Raw genomic sequence first — 14,584 nt, 5'->3', positions numbered from 1 at the left:
AGGAACACTACAGCAACAGTGACTGAGGGATATATGTATTTAGAGCAAGAGCTAAGTGACAACTGCAAAGCAACTTCTGCAGTTTGTAGAACGTTTTTCAATGGTTCCAATAATTTCAGATGCCTGTAGGCAAATTTATTTAAATTTTGTACTGATATCTTCAGGATCATTAAGCAGGAATTTAAACAGAGGTGTAGCCTGATTTGCTGATGTGTTAGTGACAGGAAGATAATTTTGCTGGACTAATTTGTTTGTGCACAAACATGTTGGGAGATATGATGAAGCCTACAAAACTGCTGCATTATGTCAGAATATATCTGTTATATCAGAATACAAGATACCAGGTGAAGAAATTAAGAAGAAATTAAGAAAGGGGTAGACCCCAGAAAATCTTGAACTGTTAGATGTTTTGGCTTTTCAAAATAAAATGCAGTAGACATTAGTTGTCAGAATAATAACCTGCAACATACAGAAAGCAAAAGCAGCAAGGCTGGGTTGATAGAACAGAAGAGCAGGATTTTTCTCGTTATCAGACTCAGATGTAAACTGAATACAAATCCTAAAAATCTTGCTACATTCTTTCTGTAACATATACAACCCTCTTCCATACATGGAATATTACCACAGAGCTAAGCAGACTTCTTGCACATATGAAAAAGCAGTTTGGCTTGTATCTACTAGGTTTCCCATATCATGCATTTTTTCAAGACCCTTTGACAGGGAACATCCAGTCATAGTTTATTAGTACAGTTTTTCATTTTGTGAATTTCAGTTAGATATTCTTATTTTTCCCTCATCTCTATATTTAATAACTTGTGAATGATTCACAATTACAATTTTTGTACTACTATAAATTTTAAAAAAGGTAATAGAAATGACCAAATTTCTGTAATAGAAGATTGTCAAAATAAAGTGCTTATATAAATGTTAGGTTGTTTTGCAGTCAAATAAATAAATTCATACACAAAGAATAGAAGATATAAATGTTACATTTAAACAAGAACTAATTTCTGTCTCAGTTAGAAAATCTAGTATGACAGAAGCTTGAATCTCCAACTCTTAAATGGTTAAGATATAGGTTCCTTATGTGCAGATAGGGAAGCCATTTCAAAAAAGTAACCTTTAATACATTTGAGTCTGCTAAGCCTCTGTGCTACTACTTGGGAGCAGAGATATCTCACTTAACTGCATCTTACTGATCTTACTAATATGTTGTGTGCAACATTTTCATATGCCACACAGCTTTGCATCATAGAGCAATAGCCTTAAATAATCTCTTAGCTCAATGCAAGTTTTCCTAGGTTAGCATTTCATTTGGTATGAGTCTGAACATGATATCATGTTCCTATTTGAGATCTTAAGTCTCTGAGATCACCTCTACTTGCCTTTCTCTCTTTCATCCTGTCCTATTAGAAATGTTTCTGATGTTTCATGGTAACCTACGAAATAGGTTATGCCCCTTATACCTGCCCCTAAGTCTGCCTTAAGATGGTGCATCAACTTCCTGCAATGATCTGCTGAGCTCAGAGAACAGTGTAAATGTAACATTCCAGAATCAGAAGACAAAATAGTCTATTTCCTTTGATATTTAAATTTTTTAAAAATAGTTAGAAATATATTTTTTTTCCTTTAAATATACAAATGACTAAATAACAAGATAAGTCCATTTTGCTGGATTTTGATTTTTTACTCCCTAAAGAAAAAAGCAGGAAAAGAAAAAAAAAAAAAAGCATGTTTTTAGAAGAAGCTACTGTGAATGTAATCTAAAGGACAGACATAAGAGGAAAGATGGCATGAAGTCAAAATAAATAAATAAATAAATAAATACACACCACTTAGAGAAAATTGTTTTATATTTCTGAACAGTGGTGGATGTAAAATATTTGCCCCAACAGGCATCCTACAGTTGTTCTATGGAGTAGAAGGTGATTGGAAGATAACTCTGCCCCTTCTAATGAAGGGCAAATAGCATCAATTTCATTTTTAATATGGTCCTTAAAGTAATCTTCATTTGAAGGGAAAGTGTGCATCTATGTTTAAAATAATAATAATAAAGCCTCTCAAAAAACAAACAAAAACAGCCCATAGATTTTTTTTGTTTGTTTGCTTGCTTTGTATTCATCAGAAATGTTCACAAATACCCCCTTGAACTATTTTATTTTTTTCATTAATGTATCCTTTTATACCAGAATCTTTTAGAACAGCGAATGTCATTGCATGTATGAAACAAGTCTTAGCATTTCTTGTACTGTACATGATGTCACAGCTTCGGTTGACTGAATTTCATGACTGCCTTCGCTAAGACTATGGCATGACTGAACTGACTTTCCAATGAGTTCCTATTCCATTCCCATGCGACTGTGGAAGGACTGCTTGAGATTCATGGAAAAGATGCAAAGGAACATAAGCGTATGTTCATGACAAATGAAATGAGGGCAGTTTAAGTGACCAGCCAATAAATACACCACTGGTGATTTGGGTAGAAATATCTGATGGACGGACTCTTCTCAAATTCTATTCCTGAACTCTACAGCTACCCTATACTTCAGAACCACCACTATCTAGAGTGTAGATTATTTGTTGCTGGTACAGAAAAATCTGTAGTATGTCAAATGTGAGGGTAAACTTTGTTGAATCTTATCTCCCCATAGGAACCACTACAGCAACTATGTCAACAGGGTTATTCATACTTGACTTTTTAATGTAAATTAGCTAAAACATTTTTTTCTCTCTGCTGCACTCAAGTGGCACTTCTCTGCAGAATTCAGTGGCATCAGAATTCAGATTCCAGTTTGCCAGAGGCTTACTTACAGTAGTGACTTTATAAATTAATTATTGTCCCATATATTTCCAACATGGACAAGAAGTCCATGGTTTGTTCAAAGGCATTAGATTTGCCTGTGTTGAACTTAATAAAGTGTAAAACAGTTTAGGTAATGAAGAAGTTGTTAACATCAGATTGTGACTAATTTTCAGTCTGCTACTGGGAGAAACAGCATTAGTTCCCATGCCAAAACCTATAAATCAGTGTGATGAAAAGGTAATTTTTAGACAAGTGTTCTCAGCAGAAAATGAGGATAAGAGAGTAAAAGGGAGAACATTCTTCTTTAATATAATTCTCCAGAAAATGTCTCTAGAAATTGAGTAGCTCAGCGGTTTTGAAATTCTCCTAAAATCAGAGCTGAGAAAGGTCAGCTGTCAAATTATTGTCAACAGCTGACAATTAAGGGGTGTCTACAACATACTGAAACCCCTCTGCTAATTGTTTTCTACATTTTAAACATCTGGACCTTCTGAGACTTTTTTTTTTTTTTTTTGAGAATGGATTGTTTATTTGCAAACTGATTTTCATCAGCTATCATAAAAAGCTACAGCGCCAAACACAGGTTGACATTAACTGCTTTTGGCTTTTATGAAATATGAAATAGTTTTTAGTAATACTTAGAAAACAATAGAAGTCAGCTGTCTTGTTCACATTACCAGTGAATGTGATTAGAATTAAAAAAAAATAAAAAGGATTAGCCAAGTGATGCCTTACATATTTTTAAACTAAACCAAATTAAAAATTGTAATGCAGAGAAACTGAATTGTTGTTGCATAATAGGTGGTCCAGATGATTATGGGGTTCCCCCCCTAGCAGTTTTCTGACCAGTCTACATGTTTAAACATTATAATCCTCCCTTTCTCTCATTATTGGATATAAAATCATGCTTGCTATGGTGTTAAAGCAAGTAAATAAAAATAAAAATGTTTAGAAAAACAGAATCCCACACCCCTTTATTCTGCTACAGAAATCCTAAAGGGCTACATTTGGGGGAAGGGCAAGAAGAAGGAGAATACATCTGTGGTGCATGTGCAAGCCTCTTTTTAAAACAAGTTTCTTCCACAGATGAAAAGCTGCAACTGCTACAAGGAAATCTTAACATGAAGAAGTAAGCTCTTCAGTTATTAAATAAATAAAGCATGAAGTATTGTTAATTTTTTCACTTTCAAAGTAAAAAATACGGTAGCACTAGGCCTTTTGGAGGAAGAGTGAAAAAGGATTGCTGAAAGATGAAGAAATCAGAGGCTTCAGTGACCTTTAGAACTTTTAATTCAGGCTCAATAAAATAAAAAGATTTAAGCAGATTTTCAAAATGATCACAAGATTGGAACAAGGTTTTTGACCACCTTTTCCTGATAACAGGAACCCATGTCAAGCAACTGGGTTTTAAAAGTCCCCGTGCCCCTCAGTCCTCACAGGCAAAGTCAGAGTTCTTCAGTAGTGGTGAGATTTTTTTTTCTTCTTTTCCCTCAAAATACACCTGTGCTTTTCTCTAAAAATCAACAATTTGCTGGAATGAAAGCCAATGAGGAATTGCCCATTTGGACAAAGCACCAGTTAGAAAGGTCTTTTGGTTCAGGACAGAGTTTATCGACCTGCAGGTGGAGACCTGTCTGAAACAGAATTCATTCTTTTCCACTATTGCAATAGCAAAGCTCCAGTTTCAAGCCACATCTCTGCATGGAGCAAAGGGGGTGTAGTTTGAGTCTGCCAGGCCCCACAAATACAGAGGGCCACTGTTGTGGCCATCCACCCTGGGGAAGTCAGCACAAGCAGAGAGGGAACTTGAATATTTTTCTCCCATATCCTCTTAAGAGCACTAACCACAGGTTGTTGGCTATTTCTTTTTGAAGAAGAAGGTGAAAACACTTCCCAGAAAAGCTCTAGTGCACAGCAGTTTTCTAGACCTGGCCATTTCATTAAAGACTAGAGTGGACTGAAGGTTTTGAAAGCTTGACCAAGCCTCTCAGCTTTGATGATGATATATAGCATGAACTTCAGTCAACATACTCACGTTGCATTGCTTTTTGTTACCATGCTATCAGAGAAGATATATATTTGGCGGTGGATATTATTATAACAGCTATAGTTTCATGGTTCAAAGAGACAGGATGTTTACAGCCTTGCTACATGAAGAATACCTTGTGATACATACAGATCAGTGTATTTTGGTCCCTAGGCAAAATTACCATTTCCCTGTGGTTTATCAACATTATAAATTATTACTTACATTGCTGTGTCATTGAAGCATTATGGTCTATACTGAATGACTGAATGCAAAAAGATCAGTTCCCTCTGTATTATAAATATATGCACTTTTGCAGATGCTAACACATAAACTAAAAATTAACTGTGAGGTTGTGATTTCAGATAAAATCTGGTAAACTTTTTTTTTTTTTTTTTTTTTTTTTCTCATGAGAAAAGAGGAGAGAAAGGAGGTGATGGAAGGAAAGAATGCATCACAGTTTCTGTGGAGCCATCAAAAGCAGCTAGACAGTACCTCAACTGTGAGGAAGCTGTGGAAAGCAGTAGTATAAAATAGGTTCTTATAAAGGCTAATGAGCCTAAAATTTGATCTAGCTAGTGAAGAGGAGTGTTTATAAGACCTGAAAGCTCAGTGGGTCTGATCTTTCAGAGATATAAATTGATGGAGTCCTATTAATCTCAGTGGAACTATACCATTTTACACTCTCACACTCCAATCCAATTTGAATCTTCTTTTTATCTTTCAGTGGTTCTGCTTTTTAAAGCAGTCCTACAAAAACAAAGCAACTGTGAACCTGAGGAATTTGCTTGGTACATAAATACATTCCAGTTTTATCTTTCCAGCTGGGACATCTAGTTTGTTCAAAAAAAAAAAAAAAAAAAGATTTTTTTAACAAACAAAAAAAACCCTCAAAAATCAGAATAATAGAATTTGAAAATATTCTCTAATAATTCTATTTCTACAGTGGATTATTTTCCACTTCATCTAGTCTTGTAAGGGTATTTTCAATGTACTGACAAAGGGCTTTTTAGTATCTGTGTCCTCAGATCTACTACAGCAGAAAGGAACTCACCATGCTTCAAATCCTCAAGAAGGCAAAGCTCCCTCCTATCCTTTGCTGATGTGTGCAAATTCTCCTTTCTTAATCAGGACTAATTATTGTTTTCCTGGCTGTCTTACAGTCTTCTAATGGCCATGTTGATTAAAATGGAGATACACTGCCTAATTAAATTTATGATGGCCATTCTGATGCCACTCGAACATTGTTATTAATAGAGACTCAGATATTACAGCAGTGTGAAACCGAGATGCCTATGAATAAGTCAGACAGAGCCAAGTCATATCCTAGCATTTGAACCAGAAATGGGCAGTATCCTGTTTCAATATGGTTATCAGTTAGCACAAAGCCAGAAGTATGCTAGGAGACTAATGGAAAGCAGAGAACCCCACCTTCACAAAGATGTCATGCATCTGCTTTCATCTCTCCCTTGACGTCTGTGTGAGCTCTCCCCATCTGCCCCAGCAGGCTGATATGCAGGAAGTCCTTATTCTACCTAACCTTCTCAGAGGCTTAAGGCTAAGCATAAGTGGCAAACTGAGTGAAAGGTGAAACCAAACGTCAGATGTGCCCATATTTCAGTGTGCATCTGCATACATAGTGAAGCTCACAGCACTGCTACACCCTCAGATTCTGGTGGAAAGTGGTGCTCTTCTACAGAAATACTAAGCAGATGCTGTCCTCTGGGACTGTCTAAGCAGCACCCTCAAGTCTATACCAGGCTTATAATACATAAATTGGAAAACATCTACATGCTCTGGCTGACAGCTGAATGCCTGGGAAAGTACTAAGGCATTTCATGTCAATAAATGTTATTTTCTAAAGCACAACAAACACCTAGGAATCATCATCTCTCTTTCCAAGGGATAAGTACTTGCACATTAATGGCAGCTCTGCCACCCTATATTAGCAAGTGTAGAACGGGCAAACCCCAGAGCTTAGCCAGCCTGCACAAGCACTGGAAAACCTGAGCTATGGGAGAAAGGTTGGAATGGGAGAGAGAAAGAGAATAAGAACGTGAGTGTATAGACCCTTTCTTTCTGAAGGACTAATGGTTAATTTCCAAAGACAGCATAAGCAATTACATGGTAGCTCAATATCATCCTTCAGTTCTCTAGTTAAACATGAGGTTTCTTAATTTCACTTTTACAGATGTGCATTTCTCTGAACCAGTTGCTGTGTATTCAGTCAAAACATGCCTACCTCCCACTTTATTCTTGGAAAGGTAGTGTTTGGAAAGGACACCTTTCCAAAACCTCTTTGCTACATCCAGATGGGTTAGTATCATCAACTTTGCTCTGAACGACCACATGGAGAATGATATACAGGTCCTGACAACAGTTGCCCCATAAGTGTGTTTATGCCTCCATGACAATTAGCTAAACTTAGTTTGAGGGGAGATTCTGTGCTGTTCTTTTAAAAACCTTACACTGCTGGCATTAACACACGCTGCAGTGAGAGATTAGTTGGTGAGTTTTCTCATACCAGGAATTTTTGTGGGTAACTAGTATAAACCTACCAGCTACAGAAAAAAATCTCTCTGCAACTATCTTCTGCTAAATATTTGTTTCCTATTTCTAATATAACATACCCAAAGAAAAATAAATGTTGCTGTTTGTGTCTGCATGCAAGTCTTCTTTACCTAAACTATAACAAATTTGTCTCTCTATGTGACTGAGAGAATCCTAACTGCTCAACCCCCACCTACTAAGAGGGAGAGATCATCAGCTATGTTTATCCATCCAGGCAACCTGGATGTCTTATTTGGCTGGATAGCAAGCTAGCAGAAGCATATCATATACCACCATGAGACTATGTGGCTTAAATAAGTAGCTAAACTCAGTTCTCATCCATCCTCACTCACAGCTCCCACTGGGAGTAAGAACGGAATAAGAAAATAACTCAGTTGGGCCCTTTCATTAGTTTAATTCCTATAGTTCAACACTGTTTACATAATAGCTATAGAATTTTCACTTTCTATGAACAGAACAAATGAAAAATGTGTGTTGAAATCACAGCATCATTGGACTGCACATGCCACACTATTAAATATGTGCAAGAGAAGTACTTAAATCATTTAATCTTTGCTTTTTGTGAATTGTCCCTGCACTAAATTTTTCACTTAGAAATTTGCTGTTGAAGTTTGGCTTATGGAACTGCCCTCTCTTCTATCTGATCTGGCTCTGATTTCTTAATTTTCTATTTTAAAACTGGTGGCCTTAAAACAGATAATAATAAGCCCAGGTCTGAGCATTGTATACTCTAGCAGTGTACCTTCTGAATCCGACATAGTCTACTACAGGAAAACAGAACTGAAAATTTCAAAGGATTAAATACTGTTTTTAATGCAATTTTATTGGGATGCTGCTGCAGTAGGTATGGTAGTAAAAATACAATTTTAAAATGTTCTAAACAATTTTCAGTATGTCAAAAGAATTCTTTTGCTAAATTATCTTTCAGATACATTAATAAATTAAATAAATTTACTTAAATAGAACAAATACTACCTACCTCCTTAGTATTTACACAAAGTTAAGACTTCAGACTTGTCAAATACTTGCAACTATCAGAAGACAGATTTTTTGCTTTTCCACTCATTTACTGAACCAAAGGATAAGTTTACCAGCCCCACTTTTCTGAGTGCCTATAAGGGCCTTTGTGGTGCCTGGCTTTACAGCTATCATTGCCTAGATAGCTACACCTCATGTTGGTCAGAGAAAGAAAAAGCGTCAGAACTATTGAATTGCTTATGGATACAGAGGCTGCATGTCTATGTGTCCCAGTGACCCCAGGGCATAAACTCTAAATAACATCAGTTCCACATCCTGAAGCGTATGGCTGGAAAGTGCCATTTTCACACTGAATGTAAAGCCAAGATTTGACTGAAAGTATAAAAACTGATGTTCCTGCAGGGGTGTGCTTGTTTTCTGGCCGAGGAACAAGAAAAATGAATACTGTAATTCTAACACAGAGAGACCCATCTTCCACCAATATGGTTGTGGGAGGAGGAATACCGAGCCATCATTTCATTACAAAACACTTAATTTTGTTCTGGCAGCTGGTAAGACCCCAGCTGTCCCTTTCACTTTCACCCTGTGACAAACACATGGTGAGCTGTAAAATTTCAAGCACTAAAATGGAAAAAAAATGAACAATAGTGAGTTGCTAAAATGCTCATTTACATGGGAAGTCTCTCTGGCTGCTCCAAATTACCTGCTTTTCTGCAAGACAAACTGCATCTAGAGTTTTTGGCCATATATTTACGAGATTAAATGACAGATTAGGTTTTAAACACTTCATATGATGAAATGAAGAGGCATCAGGCCTTAGTCTTTTGTTACCAATGACTTGGTTAGTAGCTGACATTTCTGCTTCAGACAGCTCTTATAAAGGAAAATACCAATACAAGAGAATTTTTTTTCCTATGAGACTGAAAAATTACAAGAAAACCATATATATGTCAATTTTCAGATGGCTTCTCATTAAAATATGCTTCAACTATTGGTAGAAGAACCATTGGGTGAAGAATTGCGTATGACTGAATGTCTCAGTTATACTTGATAATTGTAACGAAGACACTGGAAAACCAGTCTGCTTCAAAGACCTACCTAGAGGTCTGGTAAGGGCAAGCTGAGAGCTGGATTTCAGAAGGGAAAGCATTTAAATGGGGAGGTAAGGGAGAAAACAGCTGCTGCTATATTGTATATTTATATACTAGGTTACAGAATTAAAGATTGTACAGTTTAAAAGTGATCTGCAGTACACTGACTTAGACTCGATAGAATATGCATTGCTCTCCTGGAATCACTAGAACTTCACTGGTGACAATTCTTGTCCACCCTACAGAAATAACCTGAGAAATAGCAGCCATTTATATTGCATGAAACTTTTGTAATACAAACTCTTTTTGACACAATATGACTCCAAATGATACTAAGATTCTTATCCGCTACAGAAAGGCCAAACTTAAATTGTATTTTGCTCTTGATGTTGAACTGAGAATGTTCAGAGAAAGCACTGCAGAGAAACTTTCATTAGTAAAGTACAAAAACAATGTCATTTCCTCAGTCCAGTTGGCATATTTACTATTTGTATCACCAGTAGTTGTTGCTACAAAATACAGATTTCAGAGGTTAAAAGCTAAGCTTCTCTCAAAAGAAGATGTTGTTTATCAAAAAGGTAAATGATTTAATTCTAGGAAGTGAGAGTAAATCAATGTTTTACAGACTGTTATTTGGAAACTTGGATATCTTCATGTAGCTATAGGGTTGTTCCTTGCAGAACTGAAGACAGTCCCTCTAGATTCAGGCTTTCCTTTGATCAAATTTACTAATTAATCATTGAACAAATACTGTATTAACCTTTCTAAACTTGGAACTGGAGAAGCAAAGCTTTAGTTTTTAAAAACAGCTGGCATTTCACATGAGACTTTGGGGAGGGCTGCAGAGGACAGAACGGCACAGGGATTACAGAATAATAGCTCAACTAACAAAGCTTGACTTAGGGTTGTTGGATGACATGAAAAAAAATTGTCTTTAAGTACCTCAAAACAGATGTGGCACTAAAGAGTTTATCTGTGACAAGCTTCTTTGTTTCTGCAGCCATCGGTGAAGATACAGCAAAGGAAATGGAGGAGCTGCAGTTATGCATTTGCAATACACAAAGTCCTTGTTTTCCCACTAGGCACTGCAGAATAGCAATTGTCCATTCACAGCACATATCACATCCTCTGCATTTCAGAGCTAATATTTTTGCAGTCCTTAAGCTAGCATGTTTGAGCCTAGTATGCCTAATTTTTGTAACCCTTTGAGGTGCCTTGCATGAGGTAGATGTACTTATTTTCTGTTCTTTGTTATATGAATAGTTTTATCAGGTATAAATTTTAAAGTTAAACTAAAAGATTTTCACATTGTAGACAGTTTATATCTACAGTAACATCTCAAACAGAGCTGTCTCATTTCAAAAACTGGGAAAATACGAAGATTGCTAGTCACTGAGAAAACTTGTATTTTAATCTAATTAATCATGGACATTGGCTATGTTGTCTGAAATTGTTTTTAAGATCATTCACACACACACACACACGAGCTCTGACAAGTGGCTCCTCCTCTTGTATGTTAGAATCACACTCCTGAAAACAATGTTAGTTTTATGCTAGCAGTTGCTTTCGCTTCCTGCAGCACACACTGTCCACTGTGCTGCTGCAATACTCATTCAAGGCAGATCAGTAGCTCAAATATGAATTGAACTTATATGCTGTTAAACAGACGTCAGGCTTCATTACTTCAACTTCCAATTAATTTCCACTTTTCTCTGGTTAAGTAGCAAAAGATATTTGACAACTGGTGTTAATATAAGCTGAGCAGCTCCCTCCCTCACATTGAGGATCTGCTCATAAGTCAAAGCTCAAGCTTCTTAATTTTAAACTTCAGAATCCAAACCAAGTAAAGCAGCATAAGCATGTAGAAAAAAAATGATGTGGTACATGTACTCCTAAATATGAGACTGACTTTCTTTCCTGCTTGATCTGTTTATTTCAAACTCCTTCTCTCTCTCTGCTCTAACTCTCAGATGAACTCACAGCACCCTCAGGATATGAATAAGTTTCTGCTATCTTCTGCCTTCATCTAAGCCAACCAAGTCACAGGTATCCTCTCCTTCCATAGAGCAGTCGGAAAACACATAGAGAAAACAATCACACTTTCCTCAGCGGATCAGAAAGGACTACAATAACAGATTCTCTCTGCAATCTCTTTTTGCCATCAAACAGTTAAACCAACATAAGTTAAAATTCTCATCTAGTTTGAATAAAGAGAAAAAGGGAGGAAATTCAAAATCCTGTTGCTGTAGTAACAATCATCAGTAAAAATCTTTTCCAATAAATAATAGTATTATTTCCCTCTCCCCCTCACAGTTTTAGTTCCCCTTCAGAAATCATCATGCTGGCTCTTTTAGATTTGCTGTACATACCTCAACCATTAAACAAGACATTTAACCATAGTGGCAGTTCTGTGACCTTTGAATGCCGTGAAATCTCTAAGCGGTGCAGCTTGTTCATGAAGACTTGTACTGCAGAATCCAGTAACTGCATCCAGGATTAGGAATACAAGTAAGTAACAACAGCAACCAAAAAAAAAAAAAAAAAAAAAAAAAAGGAAAAATAAAAGGAAAGGAAAACCTCCCCAAGTCCCCCAACCCAGCCAATAAAACCACCTTAAGAAGCAAAAAGAATCAGAAAGAGAGTGCACTTTTCTGCCAGTGTAAGGGCTGGGATAGAGCTGAGCTTGCTGCAGTCAGACTGGCTGTGTTAGCAAGCAGAAGGCCGTGCACGGCTGGGAGGTGCTGTCAACTGCCACAGGCAAGGGAAAGCAGACCAATCCGCTTCGGCACTGTCAGCTCGCTGGAGTGAAGCCTTTTCTGTTTATGTTTCCTCATTTCAAGAGTGACGTCAAAGGGTTTAGTTTTTCCTCTGCATGTGCTATTAATTTTAAACGACTACTATGGGAAGAATGTGGCAGTGATTTAGGCAGGCTACCCTACTAAAAGAAGCCAGAGTCATAATTTATCTGTCCTGGATTTAGCTTAGAAATATTTTATAATGAAAGGTACCAGGAAGATCCAAAATATTCACACAAAATGGAGATAGGCTATAAATATACATACATAAATTGAAGTTTTCTTAAATATACCTAAGATATAAGATATTTCCCAGGGAGGCCTGTTATTTGTATGGATTATGATGCAAAATCAGACCTGATTCTGCCCTTTCCCTGAAGTAAATCAGGAACTGCTTGTCTAAATTCAGTGCTGCTACACCAGTGTAAACCTGGCAAAAGCGATAAGACTGAGACTACTGTACACATCCCTTTATCAGTCAGCACTAGCTAGATTGCAAATTAACAAACTTCTTTCATTACTACGTCAGAGTAATGAAGGTCTGTTGCTCTGAGCAAACATCCGTTCGATCAACTGGTCGCAGTCCAGCACTTTCAATCAACTGGTCGCAGTCCAGCACTGCTCTCCTTGCAGTTCTGCTGTGGACCACCCCAGGGGATTTATTGCATACCAGTCTGTGTCAAAAGGCAAGAGGCAATGGTAAAGCCTGGCTTCTTGTGTCACTGTATCACTGTCAGAAGAGAAGCTATACAGCTGAAATAGCAGGAAAGAAACAAGCAGCATGCCAAGGTCAATTAGCTCGGGCAAGAGAGGCCACACCAGCACAAGATAATTGACAGGAAATCGGTTGGTAACACTAACAGTTTAGTTATCTTCATCGTTTTAATATTATTGATTTGCTTTCCTAGGGATTCTTTTCAAAGAGATTGGCTTATGAGACATGGTTCGCTACTATTGACTTAACAGTCTAACATTTAATTTTAAAATACATATAAGTGCTTTTGAAAGTGGATAGACTAAAAGCACTCAGTGATTGAGAGATCAGGTAAAAAACTAGTAGAGGTAGCAGAAGTTTCTCCAGGACAATACACTCATAACAACCAATTGATGCTATCAAACCTTGTACTGGAAAGACCAAATTTTTTAATGATATTTTCATAGAAAGGTCTGCTTGGGGTATCACTGCTAATGTAATCAGTTTCAGCAGAAATGCAAAGGGTTGTCATGCTGTAAATTCTGGCATAACATATTAAAAAGTATTAAATATGTTAGAGATTTACAAAATCAATTAGAGCTCATTATCTTCATCTGACTGTACTTAGAGATCTGTATGAAGCAATCTGGTATGTATAAATAGCAATACTATCTGTAATACAAAGAAAATGATCATGTTTAACTTCAATCAGCATTGGTGACGGCACAGCTAAGTATTGCACTTTGGGAATTTCACTTCAGGGACTAGTTTGGAAACATCAGCTGAAAATGATATGGTTCAGTGGGTTGGTTCCAGTGAGAATGATCAGATCTGAATAAGCTGATATCACTTAGACTAAAAAAAAGTAGAGTTGATAACAGTTATTAACTATTTAAAGTTAAAAACAAAACCAACAAGCACATAAAAAATAATAGCACTTATTCTTTGGCCTGGAGACATTACCTGGCCTTTAATCTCTTTTAGAAGCTTCATGACAACATGTATGTAACTATATAGTAAGTCTCAAACTGTGTTTGGGCATTGCTTAGGAGAGTGCCAAAATTATGTTAGGGCCCACTCTTAAGCATTAAGGCATTATTATTACTATTAAGGCTTTAATAAGGTATTCTAAGTAATCGGGGTCCACCATCCAGGCTTGTGTTCTGGCTATGTTTATTTTACTAGTACAGACATAGATAATTGGCAAAGAGGAAGGGAATCATTTTTTGGCCATATTCATTGTGGTTTGAACAAGTAGAATACAGCAAAGGGAAGTTGTTGGACATGGGAAAAACTAAAGGTAGGAGACTGAAGTACTGAAATAGATAGGCAGTGATACTCCAGAGTATCCAATTACTGGCTATTTTTAAAAGTATGGTTAAGCAAACATCTTTCACAAGCAGTTTTGGTTTAGGTATTACTTTTAAGTATAGAGACTAGGTGATTTCTCAATGTCTATTCCAATCCCCCCCCACCCCCCCACATTTTTTTTTCTCATCTTCTGCATTTTAGCATCAATCTTATTATTAATATTACACTGTGTTTTTTTGAGTCAGGGTCCTGGTATGTTCAAGGTCTACACAAAGTCTTAGACAGATACTGTCTCTCTCCTATGGAAGTTAAAGC

General features: G+C 36.8%; 1 protein-coding gene across 2 annotated transcripts in view; it reads right to left on the bottom strand.

Moving 5' to 3' along the window:
- Positions 1-12,200, bottom strand: part of PDE7B (phosphodiesterase 7B) — a 177,516-nt gene extending 165,316 nt beyond the window's left edge. Inside the window, exons 1-2 of one of the 2 annotated variants that reach the window (XM_084284883.1) lie at positions 12,082-12,172; positions 11,839-11,953 (exon numbers count right to left, since the gene is read on the bottom strand). In XM_084284883.1, coding sequence (XP_084141009.1) covers positions 11,839-11,859 — 21 coding nt within the window. In that variant the 5' untranslated portion in view covers positions 11,860-11,953; positions 12,082-12,172. Of the gene's footprint in view, positions 1-11,838 lie in introns of both variants that reach the window. The other variant, XM_084284884.1, reaches the window with a different exon arrangement.
- Between the last annotated feature and the right edge of the window lie 2,384 nt (positions 12,201-14,584).

The sequence above is a fragment of the Netta rufina genome, assembly GCF_964035555.1.
Source record: "Netta rufina genome assembly, chromosome: 3".
In the NCBI taxonomy this organism is placed as follows: domain Eukaryota; kingdom Metazoa; phylum Chordata; class Aves; order Anseriformes; family Anatidae; genus Netta; species Netta rufina.
The sequence above is the reverse complement of the archived record's forward strand: the minus strand, read 5'-3'. Positions and strand labels throughout refer to the sequence as shown.